Source organism: Canis lupus, chromosome 3 (genome assembly GCF_011100685.1).
Source record: "Canis lupus familiaris isolate Mischka breed German Shepherd chromosome 3, alternate assembly UU_Cfam_GSD_1.0, whole genome shotgun sequence".
Classification (NCBI taxonomy): domain Eukaryota; kingdom Metazoa; phylum Chordata; class Mammalia; order Carnivora; family Canidae; genus Canis; species Canis lupus.
The window spans coordinates 70,150,144-70,170,666 of NC_049224.1; the positions used below are offsets into that span (position 1 = coordinate 70,150,144).

General features: G+C 49.7%; 1 protein-coding gene across 1 annotated transcript in view; it reads left to right on the forward strand.

The window, feature by feature from the left end:
* The window catches only part of SLC2A9 (solute carrier family 2 member 9), a 189,046-nt gene extending 173,142 nt beyond the window's left edge, over window positions 1-15,904 (forward strand). The window contains exons 11-12 of the mRNA NM_001130835.2: window positions 1,880-2,007; window positions 15,553-15,904. Of these exons, the coding sequence (NP_001124307.2) occupies window positions 1,880-2,007; window positions 15,553-15,807 (383 nt within the window). The 3' untranslated portion in view covers window positions 15,808-15,904. The remainder of the gene's footprint in view (window positions 1-1,879; window positions 2,008-15,552) is intronic.
* The last annotated feature ends 4,619 nt before the right edge of the window (window positions 15,905-20,523 follow it).

Here is a 20,523-nt window from a genome sequence, read left to right on the forward strand (position 1 = left end):
TGGAGGGACAGTCCCTTCCGAGTCATTTTGATGTGTTTTAGTCCAAGGCTTGCTGGCAGATTAAAGGAGTGATAATAGGGAAAGCTCTGGAGAGACAGGCTGGAGTTATCCCAGCTCTGTGACCTTGGGCTGCGTGGTTGAACTTGATGATGAGTGTTACGGTCGTGTCCAATGCTCACAGTGAAAGTTTTGCCTCTGTGGGGTGACGTCTCTGAATTCTTCCCCTTTCTTCCATCCCTGCTGCCACCACACAACCCCTCTACACAACCATGGCCTCCCTCCTGCATTGCCTGGCAGCTTCCCTGCAGCCACTCCTCCATCCTGCCAGTCCCCTCTCCAAACAGCGGTAATGTCTACGAAATGCAAGCAGATCACATCAGCCCCTACTTGAAACCCCACATTGGTTTTCTTCCATTGGTTTTCTTCAATAGTAGATCTCTCCTTGATCTATAAGAGGCTGCTTAATTGGTCCTTCTCGCTTTTTCTGCTTCACACTGTTCCTCTCTCCCCTTGCTCAGCTGTCCAGACAGAATGGTCTCTGCTCTAGACCTTGACCCAATCCCTTTCACCTTCCAGGACCTCTGCCCTGCCATCCCTCCACCCAGCAGTCTTCCCCAAACCTTAGTGAGCTGTGTCTCTTCCTTCAGGTCACATCTCTGCCATCACCTCCCAGAGAGACCTCCTTGGCCATTACAAAAGCAGGCTTCCCGCATTGCTCACTGCATTCCTTCTATGCTTATCACATGTTGAAATTACTTATTCATTCACTTCTTTTTTGATAAACAAGTCATCTTTCTCCCCACCACAAACAGATGAGGGAATTCCATGAGGGCAGGACATTGTCCCTGTTGTCCACCACTGTGGGACCACCCCAATGCAGTCAATAATCATGGTCGGACCTTTCAGTGTCTCCTTAGAGTTTGGTAAAGGTACCTCAAGCATTCCCCTGTCACTCCCCTTGTCTGTGGAATGCCAATGTATAGATCTGATTGGCAGAGTGAGAACCCCATTGGGGGAGGGTACAAACAGGCCCCCAGTGGTCATGCAGAGCCCCGGGTCTGGGGTATGGGCACAGGGCCCAATCCCAGGTCTCACTGAGTACTAGAAGAGGAGACTGTCAATTAGGTGTGGTACCCTGCAGACATTTAGAAATGTGTGCAAGTAGTTCAGGTTGCCACAGTGACTAGGGGAGCTCTGGCATCTGGGAGGTGAGAGGTGACAAACATCCTGCAATTGCACAGGACAGCCCTCAAAATAAAGAATTCTCCTCCTTTAATGCAATCACATTTCTACTGAGTAACCACTGCTCCGGTGATGAGTTGGGCCACCACATACCCAGTCACGGGAAGATAAGGAGGACAGAATGATAGTCAGTTGGGCAGAGACTTCCATTCTTTCACGCAAGGATTAATGAGGAAAAGGGCTGGGATTTGGAGATTGTACTCCCAAGCCTGAGTTCTGGCTCTGCTACCCAGGGGTTGGGTAATCTTGGGGAAGTCCAGTGACCTCTCTGGGCTTCAGTTTTCTCATCCAGGTACAGCTGCCAGTACCTGACACACTGAATCAGTAAATGTCAGTTGCCTTGTAAATCAAGTTTGTACATATTATACTCATTTTGTAGCAGATTTCAGCTTGATTCAGAAAGCATTTGGAGAGCCAAGAGGATGACTCACCTCTCATTTGGATGGGCCAGATCAGGGAGATGGTTTGTATACTTTTAGGAGTCATAGGCTAACTCCAGCATCCATTCTTGAGACTGTCACTCACCCAGGCAGAGCCGGCTCTTATGCAGAGGGTGCTACCCTGCCGTCGGAGGTGGATGCTGGCGGCATGAACTTCTCAGTGTGATTCACTCTGTGCCCTTGCCCTGACATTGCAGGGGGCATCCCATTCATCCTGACCGGCGAGTTCTTCCAACAATCCCAGAGGCCAGCTGCCTTCATCATTGCGGGCACCGTCAACTGGCTCTCCAACTTTGCTGTCGGGCTCCTCTTCCCATTCATTCAGGTATGACTGACCCGTGGTCTCTTGCCCACGGGATGCCCTCTGATTCAGCAGCCCTCTGCGTGAGGGGTGATCCGCAGAGCAGAGTTGAGTCTCTCAACTGGAAACTCACACTGTTGGCCGCAGGAAGGCAGAAATGGGCCATGGCTCCAACCCTGAATCCTCTTTCTCCTGCCTGCACCTGCCAGGAGCTGCCACTAAATGCAAAGGACTGCCTCATTGCCAAGGGTCTGCAAGGAAACCTGGGTTAGAATCTCAGACCTGCACTTTCACAATGTGCTTATCAGGGTGTTAGGCAAAGTCCATGTTATAGTTACAGTGCACACCGCAACATGCCATGCATATGACATCCTTGTTGTCATCCTCATAACCAAGCTCATGGGGTCGCTGTCCCAAGGGTGACGGGGTGGACAGGAAAATGTAAACTTGGGAAATGGATACAAGTTCCTTTTGTGTAGGTGAAGAATCTATTCATTCACTCACTCATTTATTCAGCATGTTTTTATTGAGTCCCTGCTCTGTGCTGGGCACTGTTTCAGGCAGTGGGGATACAGTGGGAACAAAAACCCGTGTTCTATGGTTCTGAGCTAAAAAGGGAGGCAGAGACCTGAGTGAAGTGAAGCAGCCCAGGAATGGAAAAGTCCAGGCAGAGAAACAGCAAGTACAAGGGTCCTGAGGCAGGGCCATGCCTGGCCTGTATAAGAAACAGCAAAGAGGCCAGTGTGGCTGGAACAGAGTGAGCAAGGAGGATGAGGAAGGCAGGGAATAAGATCAGAGTTCTCTGGGAGCAGGAACACAAAACACAAGGATGGATTTATTTATTAAAGTGTTTTGTTTTTTTGTTTGTTTTTTGTTTTTTTTATTCATGAGAGAGGCAGAGACACAGACAGAGAGAGAAGCAGGCTCCCTGTGGGGACCCCGATGTGGGATTCGATTCCGGATCGTGGGATTCAATCCCAGATCCCGGGATCATGCCCTGAGCCAAAGGCAGACGCTCAACCGCTGAGCCACCCAGGCATCCCAACAAGGATTTAAAAGTGGGCCCCCAGCTGCATTCCAAAGAGGGTCAAGCTTCTCTGCTCTAATGCTCCCAGAGCTCCCACTGCCCATGATAGAGGTGATGTCAGTGGAGGTGAGAACCCATCAGATGTGAGAGGTGAGAACCCACCATCCCTTCTCAGGGCCTATTTCAACTCTCTCGCCTTCCCCTCAGCTAATAGTCTGCCTGTTAATTGACTAGCTTCAAGCCCAGCATGTCGCAGAGACTCTGCCACAAGCGTGGCTGAGTCCAAGGTCAGAAGCCCCGCCCACAGGCCCACGTGGTGGTTACTCCTGCTTTACAGAGTGGTTACTCTGTGCCACGTCCCCTGCACGTGGCGTGGCTTTTTCTGTGCTCAGATATCCACGCAGCCCTGAGCTGGGGTGTCCTGTCCTTCTCACTTTGCTATAGAGAGGCTGAGGCTCAGGGAGCAGACACTGTCAGCCTGAGGTCCTGCGGTCACCATCCAACCCGGCCCCTCTGCCCACAGCCTCTTCCTGGTGGACATTCTCTGTCATTCATCAGTCTCCAAGTTAGAGGCCGACTCTCCGTGTGACTTTTACAGCATCTCTGACCATCTTAGCTACAAGCACTCTGCCTCTGAGCGTAGGTGCCTTGGGGGCTCCTTGGGCCCGACACCCATTTCCTCCCATCCTCGGACACCTTCAGCAGCAGGGCCAGAACATAACAAGTAGTCTTTTCAATTGACTTCAACCCTTAAACAGTTTCTTCGTCTTTGGTTCAAAGCCAGCAGAGCCAGGAGTCAGTAAAATATTCATTATTATGGGGAAAGCGAACTTGAAACCACTCCTTTGTCAATGCACATCCCCCTACCACCCCTATAATTTAAGTGGAGAAACTCTAGAGCCCTCACCTGGCCCAGCACTAAGCTTTCTATGTCACTGTACCCTCACACAAAACACGCCATCTCCCTTTCCTGCCGCAGTTTAGGAGTGGACGGCACAGACGTGACACTGGCATTTGCTGAGCGCTTGCTGTGTGCCAGGATCCTCTCAACCCCTGTCAATGCTGGGAGGTTATGCCTTCATGTCTCCCTTGTACTGACCAACAGACTGGAGCTCAGAGAGAGGCAGCCAGTCCCCAAGGTCACCCCCGTGGGAAATGACAGAGTGGGATTTGAACCCAGTCTCTCATCCTCACCTGTAAGACAAGGTCATACAGCAGGTGATTTCATCCTACAGGTCCATTTTAACTGGGCTTGAGGAGTTAATTGATGTTTAAACACACACATGCACACACATAGGCACACAGGCGTGCTCTCTCACACACAGGCACGCATCTCAGAGAAGTCTCCAGCGGATTGGACTCATCTGACCTTTATTTCATGTTGTTGATTTGGCAAATCACAGCCCATCCGCGGCTTCTCCCAGACATAGAAGTCATGCTGCCTCTGCCTTGAGATGCTGCCTGGACTCAGTGTGCGGGGTGAGCGGGGGACAGGCTTGTGCTGAGTCCTGGGAAGCTGTGCTACCCCCGCCTGCACAGCTGGATTCCTCGTCAGGGAAGGGGCGAAGGAGAAGACAGCGACCACGCCAGAGCAGGTCCACATGCAGTCACACCATCACACAGAAGGTCGTATTACCGCCACGCGTCAGTCAGGATGGGTTGGGTTTGCTGCAGGAAGAAACAGCCCCCACGTCTCAGTGGCTTTAAATCACCCAGGATTATGTCTTACTCATGCCAGGTGTTCATTGCGGGGGTTGCTGGAGCTTCTGTGTCCGGCTTCCCGACTCAGGCCCTGCAGGTCAAAGGCATGTGGCAGGCCTCATACCCATCCATTAAGGCCATGACCTGGCAGCGACACAGGTTACCACTGTCCAAATTCCCGTGACTGAAAGCCACACCTTAGCCCAGGGGAAATGCAAACTGCCTCATGTCCAGAAGGGAAGAGCCAGAAATCTTGTGTCCTTCCTTAATGACGGCCATAGCCCAATCTTTGAGGAGGGAAGTCAGGCTCAGCAGGCTCAGGACACTTGCCCAAGGCTCTGGACCAGTGAGAGGAAGATCATGGTCACCCCCATGGATGTCACCCCCATGTGCCTTTTCTTGGCCCACAGGGCTATTGTGTGTGTCAAACTTTTTGCACAATAAACCAGTTTCTGAGTCTCGACCAGATGTTTAGGGGATCATGTTCATTCCAAGTGGCTCACTTCCAGCTGAGTGTCCAAGAGTCTAGGAGGTCTCCGGGGCCATAGCTCTTCCTGGAACACCCTGTCATGATGTGCTGGAGTGTCTGAGGGACTCCCAATGGTTAGAATGTCCCTCCTGCAAGAGCCCCAGGGGAACCCCTGAGCATGCTGACACCATCACTGTTATTAAAAATGCACCCATTCACACCATAGGCATGATCTCATGTGCCAGGATTCACAGAGTTAGCCCGAGGGCCTCATGGAGCCTGGCCTGGAGCAGGGGAATCAGATCAGTGCCCAGCTCAAGGGCTCAGGGCCAAGAGGCATGCCCCCTGCTCACAAAGCTGAGGCCCCCATGCACACACGACACAAGGCTGCATGTCTGTCTTTGAACACTCAGGCCAGCTGTGTCCTCTCAGATGTGTCAAGGGCACAGGAGTCACAGGAGAGCTGTGGGCACCCATCCTTAGAGGCTTAGGTTTGGGGTTTGGGACAAGGCAAGGAGAAGTATAGGGAGCAGCAAAGAAAGAAAAGTGATGGGGGAGGACCTGGGAGGCAGGTCTCTGACCCCTGAGCTATTGGGCTCAGATCTGGTCACTGCCTTTGGCATTTTGAGGCTAGAGCTGGACAGATCTGTGGCTCCCACACCAGAGAGACCACCTGACCTTGGCCTTGACCTTGCCTGGCAATGTCTGCAGCCACACAAGGGACATGGGCCTGTGGTCGGAGGAGCCAAGGATGGATGGATAGAGAGACAGACAGACTGATGGATAGCTAGAGGACTGGGGGAGGAGAGGGGACAGCTTGACTTAAGGACGCTCATCCAACGCTTCCACCCAAATTAGTCCAGAGGTGGGAGGAGGGCATTGCAGGGCAGATGGATTGAGACCCGCACTAAGGATAAAGGGGAGAAGCAGAAAAACAGACGATCGAGGGAGGATCGTTGCCAGGTCCAGTGACAGGTCAGGAGGCACGGAGCCCCGGGCAGGGGAAGGCTGGGGGGAGACTGAGGACAGATCAGCGCCACCCGCCCTGCCCCGCCTTGGCCCCGGAGCCCTGCGGTAATGCATCAACTCAATGACATGACCCCATGGCATCATTTCCCTGGGCATCTTTCTGCTTTGCGTACCAAGCCCCAGAGCAGACGTTTTACGTACATTTTCTCAGGAGCCCCTTGCAGGGTTCATGACGTCAGTCAGTGTTTGAGGACGGTGACTGGGTCCCTCTCTGGGGGCAGAACACAGGGCCAGCTCTCTGTGGAGACAGTCACTACACTCTTCCCCTTCCTCTCCTTCTCCTTTTCCTTCTACTTATTCCCCCTCCCCCTCCTCCCCTTCCTCCTCTCCTCCTCTTCTCTCCCTTCTCCTCCTCCTTCCCCCTCCTCTCCTTCCTCTTTCCCTGTAAAGTTACAAGGGGATTCTAATGACCAATGATGCAGGCTCATCGCAGAGACTGTAAAGTGGTGAGGCCAGGCATGTTCATGGCTTAATGACACCGTTTCCTTCCTTTCTTCCAAATCTCCGTGATTTTTCATATGTATAAAAATCAAAACCAATTTTTTCTGTTTGGTTCTTTTGCTCTTCTCACCTGGCATGATATCGTGAGCCTGTGGGTATTCCCAAGGCAGATTCCCTCTGGAAGCCAAGCTCCTGGCAGCCAGGGCATCTCCAGTGTCTCTGGGTTTGGGGACCATTCAGGACACCTGGAAGGTGCGATCTCTGACTCAAGCCCAGCACCCTTGCTGGCCACCCTGATGGAGACACTGGCCAGGTGTGGCCACATTCAGATTCTGTGACATGTCGGCCTCCTGACCTGGGATGGGGAAGGTGGCAGGGATTTGTTTCCTTTCTGGATGGGGGCTTGCCAGGGCAGAGGCCAGGCTCAGGGGCTGCTGTTGGCCGCAGCGATGGCACTAGAGAAACACGGGATGTACAGGCTCTGGTTTGCACCCCCGCCCACCCAGACCCTCCCATGGGCACAGCTTCTGCCCCTGCAGACTCCACAGAGGACCATCTCCCTTCCCCAGCCCCTTCCAGAAGTCATCTCAGTGACAACCCAGAGCCTGAGTCTGCTTGCGCTGCCACGACCAAGTACCACAGACTGGAGCTTAACAAACAGGAATGTGTTTTCTCACTGTTCTGGGAGCCAGAAGTTGCAGATAAAGGTCTTGGCAAAGTTAATTTCTTCTGAGGCCTCTCTCCTTGGTGGTGTAGACAGCATCTGTTCCCATGTCTTCACATGGTCGTCCCTCCATGTGCATATGTGTCCCAATCTCCTCTTCTTATAAGGACACGAGTCACATCAGGGCAGAGCCCATCATAGGACCTCATGTTACCTTAATCCTCTCTTTAAAGACCCTCCCTCCACGTGTAGTCCATTCTGAGGCTCTGGGAGTTAGAATTCCAACATACGAATCCTGGTGGTGGATACAATTTGTCTCGTAACAGCCACCAAGTGCAACTTTGCAAGCATCTTGATCTTTTCATTTTTTTCCAAAATGTGTCAGTGGCAAATGTATTCCAGCCCCCAAGCAGGGATCTGCAAGGAGCCTGGACTGCTTCCCCAGAAAACACATATCAGAGCCAGCACACTACAGACAGTGACATGACCCAGAACTTCCGCATCAGCAGGGGGGCCTTAGGCTAGGCCCTTGCCTGCTCCAAGCCTCAGTTTACCCATCTATAAAATGGAAAATCCTCAGTTTACCCATCTATAAAATGGAAAGAGCATGCTGAGGTCATGAGCAGACACCGGGGGCCGCCTGCCTGGACTGCCTCACTGGTGGTCCCAACCACCCCATCTGCAGGTCGACCTCATGGGTCGCATGAGGGCTGAGTGAGTTTACCCAAGTGAAGTGCCAGTAGTACGTGGCACAGAGCAAACACCGCAGAAGCACTAGCAATTGTTGTCACCTTCTTGGACTGGGATAAGGATCAAAATGAGCCAGGCTTCTGGGACAGATGCTGCTGGTGCTGCATCCACATCCACTCACCCTGACCTTCTCTACAAACAGCTCAGAATCCTATCGCCAGCCCGTGGCCTCTCTGCGCTGGGCTTGCTCTCAGCCTGTGGGAGGAACAGGCAAAAGGTTGGGACAGCCCGCAGCCGGTGGGGTCAAAAGATAAATACCCAGCTTCCCCCTCCTCGTATGTGCGGGGACAACTCTGGTGTGTGGTCTGTGTCTCCCAGAGACCCCAAGAAGAAGCACTGAGTTCCAGCTGGACACATCCCTTTCTGTCTCAGTCTCCAGGGCTGCCACGACCAAGCACCACAAAGTTAGTGGTTTACAGCAACAGAAATGTATTCTCACACAGTTCTGGAGGCTAGAAGCACAAAGGCAAGGTGTCGGCAGAGTTGGTTCCTCCTGCAAGCTGTGAGGGAAGGCTGTGTTCCAGGCCCTTCCCTGAGCTGCCAGTGGCTTTCAGTTCCTTGGCTTGTCTGCATCACTCCGATCTCTGCCTCCGTGGGCACATGGCCTTCTCCCTCTGTCTGTCTCCATGCCTCCTGTAAGGACACCAGTGACCAGCTCTGAGGCCCACCATAGTCTCGTATGACCTCACCTCAACTTGATTACACCTACAAAGACAGTCTCCAAGCAGTGCCACATTCACAGGTCCTGGGGTTAGGGCTGCACCATATCTTTTGGGGGACATAACTGAACCCACAACTCCTTCCCTGTCCAGGGTGACTGACTCATTCCAGTTTGCCAAGACTATAAGCCCAAGACTATAAGTCCCACATCTCAGAAAACCACCTGGTCTGGAGCAGCCCAGGAGACTTGGTCACCGCCTCTCCAGCTCAGCCCCTCCCTGGATCATCTCCCACATTAGTTACTTGTCCCCGTCTGAGGCTCTGTGTCTGGGGACTCCCTGCCTGGGGCAGTGCCTATAACACTAGAACCATCTCCAGTACAGAATAGCTTGGTGACTAGTAGCTGCTGTAGCTGTTTGTTTTCCTTAGTCCCCTTATTTGCCAGGCACTATGTTAGACATAAATGAGACACAAGAGAAAATGCACAGACTTTGATGTCAGACAGCTTGACCTTGAATCCTGACCACGCCTCTCGGCAATTAGGTGAAGCGCATGCTGGTCAAATTTGCCAACTGAGACTGCTCTCTGACCTGTGATTTTCATGTCTATATAATAAGAGAATTGCCCCAATTTTGCAGTGGGGCTCCCGAAAGAATTAGAGATGAAAGTCAAGTCTTGGGAGTAGTGTCTGCTCATGGACACTCAGGACCGGCTGCTATCATGGTCATTAACTGGTACCGTAAAGGTTGCTTCTTGCCATGTGGTCCTAGGGACATTTGGGAAGAGGAGACAAGACAGAAAAATCAACTCTTGGCGAGTGCTAGAAGCTTACACCGCCACTAACTCAATGAGCCACATCCAGGACAAGTTGCCTCTCAAAGTTTGCCTTCTCCCCCACCCCTTTCCCTTCTCTCCCACACCCTGCCCCTTCCTGCAAAATGTTCTAGATGTGCATGGATGGAGCAGGTTGCCTTGACCCCTGGGGCAAGTAATATCACTGTTTCTCTGCCTTAACCTCAAGCTGCCTTTTCCTTGGGCCCTTGGTATGGTCAGCATCAGTGCATCCCTTGGGTCATTGGTTGTACAAGCCTACAGACTACTCAGCCTCTGCCATTAGCACCAGTATTTTCTGGTTCAGAGAAAATTGTATGCAAATATATGCCTGCTTGATTCCACTGGAGTTATAAAATTTCGTTTGAGTTCAGTAAAATCTGGAAGGGAGAAAATTATTCTTTTCAACATGAAAATTATTGGGTCATATCCCAAATGCCTATGCAACTTGAGGAGGAAGCCGATGCAGATCCAGGATCATGGGATCTAAAAGCAAATAAAACTGCCCCCCTAGCCTCTCTGGAGGGTCCAGCTGACATCCTTGGGTCTGGAGGGAGGAGCATCTTTCACTAGCTCCATCTCTGCCAGCACCAATGTGGAGGCACAATCGTGTCCTAACATTTCAGAGAGAACATCGCACTGCTCAGGGGGACAGGTGTGGTTTGTGTTTCACAAAAGGAGGTAAAATGGGGTGTAAGTGGGCGGTCAGCGCAGGGACATTTCAGGCTAAGACTGAGGGAGTCAGTGGGGGTGGGGGTGGCGGGGAGCAGGAAGATGCTGGCAGAGGCCCCAAGCAGGCCCAGAGCAGGCAGCTGAGGGACATAGGGGATCACAGGTGGTTGTGAGGGAGGCCCACCCCAGCACATGAGAGGGATTTGGAGTTTTTCCAAAAGACTCTGGGAAGCCACTGCATGGCTTTGAGACATGATCCATTTTGTGACTTTAAAAGAAGTTTTTGGCTGCCTGGTGGCCACTAGATTCAGGATAGGGGCAGGAAATATGGAGGCTAAGATGACAGAGACCAGGACGGTGGTTGACCGAGTGTGTTGGGGGCGGCAGTGGGGCACTGGGAGAGAGGAGGCTGACTACAGATGAGTGGCACAAGATTTCCGGAGTGGTAGAAACATTCTACGTCTTGACAGAGGTGTTAGTTACCCAGGGCAGTACGCCAGTCCAGACTCACTGAACTCTACACTTAAGATCTGGGCAAGTTACTCTACATAAATCCTATCTGGATTTTTTTCTCAAGTATATTTTTTAAAAAAGGAATAAGATGTTTCAGGGTAAAGGCATCAGGACTCAGGAGCAAAGACAGGTGGAGAGGGAGGAAGTAGTCAGAAGTGATTCAGTTGTCCGTCTTGGCCAAGGGAAGATAGCAGCGGGTGTCTGAGAATGGGTGGGAAAGAGCAGGCCTGCAGGGGAGAGGGGCTGCGAGTGGGAGGCATTGCCAGGGCTGTTAAATGTGGCTTCCAGCCGGGCATGTTAAACGGAAATGCCAGCAGGCAGCCACGGGGCTGTGTCAACCTCATAGGTTCCTGGGCCATTCCCACAAGATCCTAAGTGTACATATGACAGTGACTCAGGAGCCACCACACAGGGAAGAGACAGAAGACATCATTTAAAGACCCCTGCTTCCTTCCGGCTTCCCCTAGGGACATCTTAGCATTTCAGGCCGACTCTGCTCCAACAGTGGAACAGCCTTGCCTTTTTAAGCTCTACAGAGTTGGAGGTACAAGCATAAGGAGGCGCTTGACTTCCCATCAGTTCTTAAGTGGCAGCCCTTGCACTGACTCACTCAGGAGCCTGGTGTGACTCACCAGTGAGCCAGCATTTCATGGGTCAGGGTGGAAACCCAGCAGAAGGATTCTATTTTTATCACATCATGAAAATCTAACTTGAACCAACTTTGGTCCCTTCTTCTCCACGAAAGTGCTCTCATTTCATTCATTTATCCACTCATTCAACATATTAAGAGAGAGCTTTCAGTGAAGCAGGCAACTGTCTTGGGCTGGGATATAATGCAGAGCAGGTGATATGGATCCCACCATCATGGAACTTACAACCCGGGGCCCATGGACTCCAGATGGCCTTTGGATGAGTTTCAACAAGACCATGACATGCCCCCACTCCAGAAATGGCATTGAAAATGTCAAGTGTACGAGATTTTTTCCCCTTTTTGTGGAGAAGAGGACCCGTAACTTTTTATCGGGTTCTCAGAGAGGCATGTGGAATGTCTCCACCCTCACCTGTACTCCCTTCCTCGATCTACTCGAGTCCTGAAACAGCTGCAACCTCTACACCTCTCTCATTCTTCAAGATTCCACTCACTGCTGTCTATTGAAATATGGCTGAACACACCATACTGCCTGCCCCCCACCCATACCTGGGATCTTAGCTATACTCAAAATAAAAGGTACAAACTGCTAGAAAACAAGATGGGGTCCCAAGGGTAGAGTTGTAATTATGAGGACAGGTCTTAGAGACCGGATGGGATGAACTGAAGGAGAGAGGCTGGCCCAGAGTGCATCCAGGACAGGGCTGCTGAGAAAGTGGAGGTGATCCCAGGACATGGTGGATAAAGGGCTGGCTCGGGGTCTTCACCAGGGAGTGGTCAAAGAAATGACGGAAGGAAAATTCTCAGACCTGCAGAAAGACCAGTCCTCAGCATGAATGGTCCACCTCATGCTACGCAAACTGGGTGCGGAGGATCCCTTTCTAAATGCAGTGATGTCCAATTTAAGAACACAAAGTTAAAAGAAAATCCTAAAAGTTCCATAGGGAAAACTCAGATACCCTAAAAAGAAATGATAATCAGGTGATGTCACCCTCCTCCTGAGCAAGACTCTACCTGTAGCGTAAGGGACACTGTCTTCAAAGTCTGGAGAGGAAACTCTAATTTTGAAATTAGAAGTCTGTACCCTTCGCATATGAGAGAGAGGAAAAGGCATTTTCAGACATGTGAGGCTCAGAAAGTTTACCGCACACCTCAGCCACCTGTTACCTAGGGAACTGGATGTACTGGGTGTGCCACAGCTCCAAAGCCTGGCCACCAGGAGCCAGTAAGCAAAGTGGTTAAGAACACGGAGTTTGAACTTGCGGCCTACTGCTATCCAATGGGAGCCCTCAAGCAAGGTGTGTAATTCCCTGAGTGCAGAGAACTTAGCTCAATGTCTGGCCCAGAATCCTCAACAGACACAGCTCAGTACTGATACCAGTAGTAATGTCAGGAACGCTCCCAGCTGTGGGCAGAGGCTGGCTCATGTCTGCAGCAGGAGCGCGTGATCCTGTTTACATGTCTGTTGCAAAGACTAATCATTTAAACTATCCTCTCTTCTTGACATAGACATTCCCAGTAGTGATTAAAATATTTGAATTTGCACAGATTTCAATTAAATGTCCTTTATTTCAAAGCAGAGACATAGGTGGTATACTTATTCATAGTCATAAATGATACGAAGAAAAAAAGTAAAAAATAAAAAAATAAAATAAATGATATGAAGTTAGGGCTAGGGGTATTTTAGTCTCCCAGGCTGCAGTCTAAGCAACAGAAATTAATTACTCTAGGTTCTGGAGCCTAGAAGTGCAAGGTCAAGATGCCAGCAGGGTTGGTTTTGTTACCGACCTTGGGGTTCTTTGACTCATGTGTGTAGAAACAGACACAAGGCCAAGGATGGCGCGGGAAGTATTTTTTGCTAGCTCACCCCCCAGCTGAAGAAGATAGCCTTGGGAAAAGGGATACAGGGCTGCTCCCTGAACAATGGCCAGGGGAAGTTTTTGAAAGGGCTGAGGTAGGAAAAGAGTCCAAGCTCTTAGGAGTAAGGAAACATGGAAACATAAGAAGCTGGGGGCATGGATGCAGTTGCCAAAACTTGCTTCTTCATACATATGCTTTATTTGCATGTTAAATCTCTACCTCAGGCATGATTTTTAGCATTATAATGAGGGGAAATTCTGTGGGAGGCCAGGGCTAGGGTCCAGTGCGGCTCTGACTGGTCTGGTCTGGTCCCTAGCTGGAGCAAGCCGATGGTTAAGTTGGGCCCTGGAGTTTGTTTCAAGCTTCTGGCTTCCTGCTTCCTGGTGTCATGCAGCACGTGCCAGGTGGGCTAGAGAAATGGGTTATCTGAGAGGCCCGAGGTGTTCTTCAAGTTCATGTTCTACAAAAGAAGTACCTCAGAAAAGACAACTGCAAAGGAGCAGACATATATTTAAAAAGCTTTCATTTTGAAACAGACTAAAATTGTAAGGAGATTAGGGCCCAAAGGCAACTTCATCCCAAGGTCTTAGGTCCCAAGGCTTTTCTAGGCAGGCACCTAAGAATATCTACCTGGCTCAGTTTCTAGTAAGGTCTCTCTTCCTGACTGGCAGACAGCCACCTTCTCACCGTGGCTTCACATGACTTCTCCTCAATGTGCACAGAGAGGGAAAGAGTGATCTCTTTTAAGGCCACCCATCCTATGGGATTAGGACCCCACCCTTATGACCTCATTTCATCTTAACTGCCTCCCAAAAGCCATATCTCCAAATATAGTGACATTAGGAGTTAGGGATTCAACATATGAATTTGGGGGGCATATAAGTCCATAGCAACAGGCAAACTTAAAAGACAGATTGATTTGTCAGATTCAAACTTGATGGGATGAGCACTGGGTGTTATGCTATATGTTGGCAAATTGAACTCCAATTAAAAAAAATATGTAAAAAAAAATCTGGCTGACAGATCAGTTGATTTGTTCACTCCATAAATATCCACTGAGCACCTACTATTGTCTATGTGCTGGCCTGGGTACTGGGCCACAGTGATGAGCAAAACCAGACGTAACCCTGCTGCCTCATGGAGTGTACAGTCTAGCAGTGGTCAGTCATTCATCAAGCAACCACACCACCTAACCATGAAGGTAGCATCAACATGCAGGGAAAGAGGACAGAACCAGGGGAGATTATGACACATGGGCCCTGCCTGAGGCATGCAGGCACCTGGAGGAGAGAGACAGGAGCTAAGGAGGTGGAAAATCACAGGAAGAGGGAAAAGCAAGTCAGCAGAAGCATGGTGAGAGGTGGGAGGTGGAAGGTAGGAGTGATGAAGACCATGTGGAGGAAGCAGCAGAGAGGAGGAGACCTTACCGACTCTCCAGGGCAAGCTAAGGAGGTGGGTTTTCATCCTGAGAGCAGCGGACCACAATTGAAAAGTGTTAAGCAGGGGGGCGGCATGACCAAGATATGTTTTTGCAAGTCTCCCTGGGCTGCCTTGCAGAGAACAGACAGGGAAGAGGCCACATGGATGTGGGACATGGGTGGAGAAGGTAAGAGGCAATGATTGCTTGGGTGAAGCAGGGTTTGACAAACTGCCTACCACCTGATTGATTTTTCTATAAATAAAATTCTACTGGCACACAGCGTAGCCACGCACATCCATTTATGGATCATTGTCTGTGGTTGCCTTCCCACATGGGCAGAGGCAAGTGGTCCCACGTGGCCCTAGCCAAGTGTTGGGCTGGACTTCCAGAGTGGGCATGCCAGGGGAGGTGACACCGGGGAGGTGACTGAGGAAGGAAGCTCGCTGGCGCCTAAGGTATGCATCCCATATGATGGCTGAGGGGACAGGAGGTGTCACGGGTGACTTTCAGGCTTCAGCCGACAGGGTCCAGCCTCAGACACCCTCATATGATGTGTAAATATGAGCTTAAAATAACGTTCAGCAAGTATGACATTTTGCTTTCGTGATGGCTATTTTTTTATATGCCTAGTTTTTCAAAAAGGAGAACAAAAGACTGCCATTTCCTCATGGGTCCCAGGGTTTGAACCTTCTGAGAATGTGAGAACGTCTCCTGCAGACACCTCATCCAGCACCAATTGCCTACAGAGTCCACGTCATATGCATGGTGTGCCATCCGGGAATATTGATATAGGAATGGAGAGCTATAGAGGCCCATTCGGAGACGGTTTCTCAAGCAGTTTTGTGATTGTCTACTTGATGTTCTTTGTCTCTCCTTTCCACAGAAAAGTCTGGACACCTACTGTTTCCTGGTCTTTGCCACAATCTGCCTCACGGGTGCTGTCTATTTCTATTTTGTCCTGCCTGAGACAAAAAACAGAACATTTGCGGAAATCAGCCAGGCATTCGCCAAAAGGAACAAGGCAATCCCACCAGAGGAGAACACCAACTCAGCTGCATCTGATGCTAAGGTGACCAGAAGGCCCGAGCCAGACCCTGCCTCCACTCTGGACAATTATACCAAAAATGGGATTGTCTAAATGGATGATCTCAGCATTTCAGGAAACCAAAGTTTTCCCTACATGGTTAATAGTATTAAGTATTTAAAAATAAACCTTTGCTAATCTAACGTCACAACCATTTGGGTTTTATTCATAAATGAATCTCCAAACTCTTCTGGAATGCAGAAGGGATCAGCTTATATTTCAGTAGACTCACCCTTCTTCCATTTGGATCCATGGCCTGTCTTCTTCATGACTTCACCCATGGTTTCAAAATGAAATTGGGGAAATAGCACTTGATGGCTTTCTCACAGGGAAGCAATAGTCTGACAGAGGACACAAGTGATGGGAAACCACAGGTAGAGGTATTGGTTCTGGCTCTCCCATAAGTAGCCTCGAGCTGCCCTCAACCTGGATCCTGAGGCCTCAAGGGACCCTGGGCTTTGGTCCTAGATGAAGGTTTTCAGAATTCAGTGGAAAGACTCTTTGTACCTCCTAATAAATGCCTGTTACCAACCTCTGGCTTGACTTTGTGGACCTCGGGCTCAAGAAGCTGATACCAACCCACCATCCTCAGGCTCTGCCCCTCCCAGGCTGTGTCCATAGAGCTGCAGACTTCCATCCCTTACTGTCTTCACCTCAGAGTATCAGATCTATCTCAGAAGGTATAAAGAGGATCAAGATGTAGGAGAAGTAACTTGCCAGTAGCTGGGGCAGGAACCCCAAAGTGAGTTCTGTTCAATTGAAAAAAGAATATTAAGAATGACAGGGCGCCTGAGTGGTTCCATAGGCCAAATGACCTTCAGCTCAGATCATGATCCTGGGGTCCTGGGATCAAGCCCTACATCAAGCTCCCTGCTCAACGGGGAGCCTGCTTCTCCTTCTCTCTCTCTCTATGCCCCTGCCCTGCTTGTGTGTGCTTACTCTCTCTCTCTCTCTCTCTCTCTCTAAAATAAATAAGTAAAATCTTAAAAAAAAAAAAAATTACTCGGAGGCTTAGCCTAGTCTTGGTGGAAAGACAGGGCAGAAGAAGACCAATGTCATAGCTCAGCCAGTAAAGCTGAGGGCAAAGTCTCCCTTCCTCTGCCCCTTTGCTTTCTATTCAAGCCCTTGACAGATTAGTTGAGGCCCACCCACAGTGGGGAGAGCAATCTGCTTTACTCAGTCCACCAGTTTAAGTGCCAGTCTTTTCTGGAAGCACCCTCACAGACATGGCCAAAATAACATTTAACCAAATATCTGAGCACCCCATGACCCAGTCAAGTTGACACATAAAAAACCATTACAGATAGTGAGTTCACCATTACACGGAGTGCTCAGGCAAAGGTTGGGTGATTGCCTATCTCGATTGTTATTAAGGAAATCTAAGTGTCACTTGTGGAAGAAGGTGTTAGGAGTAAACATTGAGGATTCTTCCAACCCTTGTGTGCTAGGGCTGTTTGGGTTGGAACAATGTGCAGCCCACCATGATAATCCATGCCTTGTGGTTTGAGTGATTCCCTGTACTTGCCTTCAGAATGAAACAAATTCAAAATGCTCACATATAAATGAAAGTGCACATGAGTCAGCATGCACGTGTTAGAATTTATATAACAATAGGAGTGGGCCGGAGAGGAAATCTCTGGACATAGCAACACCCTTGGAACCCCTCAGCCACAATGCCTCAGGCTTTTCTGACCATTCTTGACAAGGACAGCCTTAGCCAAAATCTGAATTCTGAGTTTCCTTTTCCACTGAATACTCTGTCCGCACTGAGCTTCTCCTTTGGTTGATTGCCAACTCAATGCACCATACTTCCCAGCTTTGGTTTCGCCAAAAGATCTGGGTACTAGGTAGCTAGTGAGGACACATCAGTGAGCAGGAAAGTACACTGCTCTTACCTGCATCCGCTCATGCCTACCACAGAAGACTGAAAGTCAAAGAAGCATTAACAGTGAAGTGTCCCCTCAGGACCCAGAAGCCAGGAGACATAGCAATATAGGAACAGGCCACAGGACCACTTCATCAGGGGCCAGTGAGGAGTGAGGATCAGGAAAGCCTTCCCAAACAAATGATGGTGATGAGATGTGGAACAGCATAACTAGTAGGCAGTAGGCTCGGAGTTACTCTTATGTGTTTCCACATTTGAAAACTCAGCAGAGCAATATTTGTAAATGTTTGAAAGAGAAAACAGTATGGTGCCCATAATCTCACATGCTTCCATGTTCACCTAACACTATCACTCTAATTTTTATCCATCTCCATCCATTTCTGGCCTTGATTTACATTGTGATAGTCACAAAACACATAAAACAATGATTTACAATTCTCTTGTCTCTTAGCCCCTATTTTTCCCACTTTCTGTTCAATCAAACACAGCATCTCCATTCCAAAGCCTTTCGATCACTCTCTTAACATCGGCTGCAGTGAACTCTGCACATACAGAGTTGTTTTACCGATGCTGAGGGAGAGTGAAGAGTGGGGAGGCAGAGAGATGGGCATTTCCTTGAGCCTTGCCTTTCCTTGAGCTTGCTGACAGGTACTAACAATTTACAGCCCCCCATATCCATTTGTGGACCCTAAATAAATCACTGCTCAAGCTAATAGACCTCTGTCCCAACCCCTGCCCAAAGATTAGGGATTAAGTCCTAGTCTTACTGTTTTACTTTATCCTTTCATCTCTAAGCCATGAGGGCTGACATCTCCTCTTTTCGGGTTCACTGAAAGAAAAGTAACTCTTCCAGCCTCTGGGTCTGGCTAAGATGAAATGAGCATACTCTGCTCTATTTCCCTCACTGATGATGATAACCAAAGCCCCTGGATAGAATACATAACCCAGATCTATGAAAAATAAATGATAGCAGCAAATGGAGGAAGCCCATCAAAACACACAGGACAGCCTATATGGCAGTGAGTTTTCTGCATTTGTTTTCCTCTCATATCTCCTGACTTAAACTCCAGGACAGGCCAATTCCCAGAGCCACACAGTCAGTGCCAAAGAGGAAGCTCCAAGAGAAACCCTCCCTGTCTGTCCAGAGGCACGGGGGAGGGATGGGGCGGGTGACCCTCTGGGGAAAGAATATAGGGGGAGGTGAGGGAGAGTCTTTGAAGAGTAACAAGTTCTTCCCTTTTCTGGCCTTGAGGCCAGCTCCTGTCATGAAGCTGAATTCCTGGCGTTGGCAGCAGTGGCAGCCACAGAGAATGGTGGCCTTACTCTTGCATATATTCACCTGCTCTGGGCTTTATAAGCTGGTGCTTATCTTTAAAATATGAAGCACTGGGGATCCCTGGGTGGCTTAGCGGTTTAGCGCCTACCTTCAGTTCAGGGTGTGATCCTGGAGACGGGAGATTGAGTCCCACATCGGGCTCCCTGCATGGAGCCTGCTTCCCCCTCTACCTGTGTCTCTGCCTCTCTCTCTCTCTCTCTCTGGGTGTGTGTGTGTGTGTCTCACGAATAAATAAAATATTTAAAAAATAATAAAATAAAATATGAAGCACTATGCCAGGAGGGCAGGAGCCATGTCTGTTTGACTCCAGCTAACAGAATACCTGGCACATAGTAGGTGCAGAGTAGATCTTGGTTGAATGGAATGGGTAATGAGGTAGGCAGGGAAAAAATGGCCCCCAAAGATGTCCAAGGCCTAGTCCCCAGAACCTGTGAACGTGTTACCTTCTTACATGGCAAAAGAGATGCTGCTGGTGTGATGAAGTTAAGGATCTTGAGATGGGGAGATTGACGTGGATTATCCGGCGAGCCCAGGGCAATCGCAGTGGTCTTCATGAGAGGGATGCAGGAGGGTCAGAGTCAGAGAAGGACATGTGACTTCAGAGGCAGCAGGGGAGGGAGGATGAGAGGGGGAGAGAAGGGAGAGGGAGAGAGAGAGATTTGAAGATGCGACACTGCCCACATTGGAGATGCAGGAAAAGGCGTCACAAGCCCAGGACCGCAGGCAGCGTCCTGGAAAAGGAAGGGGAGAAAGGGAAACAGACTCTCCCCTAGAGACTCCAAAAGGGATGCAGCTCTGCCAACATCCTGGATTCATCACTTCTGGCCATTAGAACTCAAAGATAATACATTTGTGTGGCTTTACGGCACCAAGGTTGTGGTGATCTTTCCGGCAGCAGTAGGCCACTGATACAGGGAGGGGTGAGTAAGCAGGGCACAGGAGGGTTCCCTGGGGTGTGAGAAGAAGGTGGTAGAAAGTCTTTTCATAGTTATTTTTCATTCTGAAGTAAATATCACTGGACTCCTTTTCTATGATTCGAACACTGTCCCAACCCAGGCCAGCTGTTGCTTGGGTTTCACATCGGGCTTCTCCTCATGGACGTCTTGAAGACCTTCTCTCCCTCCCCCTGACCTCAAGACCTCAAGAGTCTGACTTCTCATCTCACACGTGTAGCACTTCATGGTCTCTTCCTGCTACGAGCTAAAGTGCCTTTTGCAAGATGTGGCTGTCGTAATGGCAGCATGGGCCACCGCCTGGGACCCTACAGTTGACACCACACCCTAGGGGTGCAGGGCGGTGAGCGGTAAGGTGCCTGGGATCACAGCTCATGGACAGGACTGCTCAGCCATGGCCTCTGCTCCAGAGTCAAAACTTCCGTGTCATTTAAGTGACTGTCATTTGGAGTCGCTCTGACTCGTGACTAAGCCTAAACTCACCTCATTCAGGTCATAACAGGAAAGAGCCCAAGGCAAATGAGAATATATGAAGCAAAAAAAAAAAAAAAAAGAAAGAAAAAGAAAAAGACTGACTTCTCTTCCTCTCAAGACCT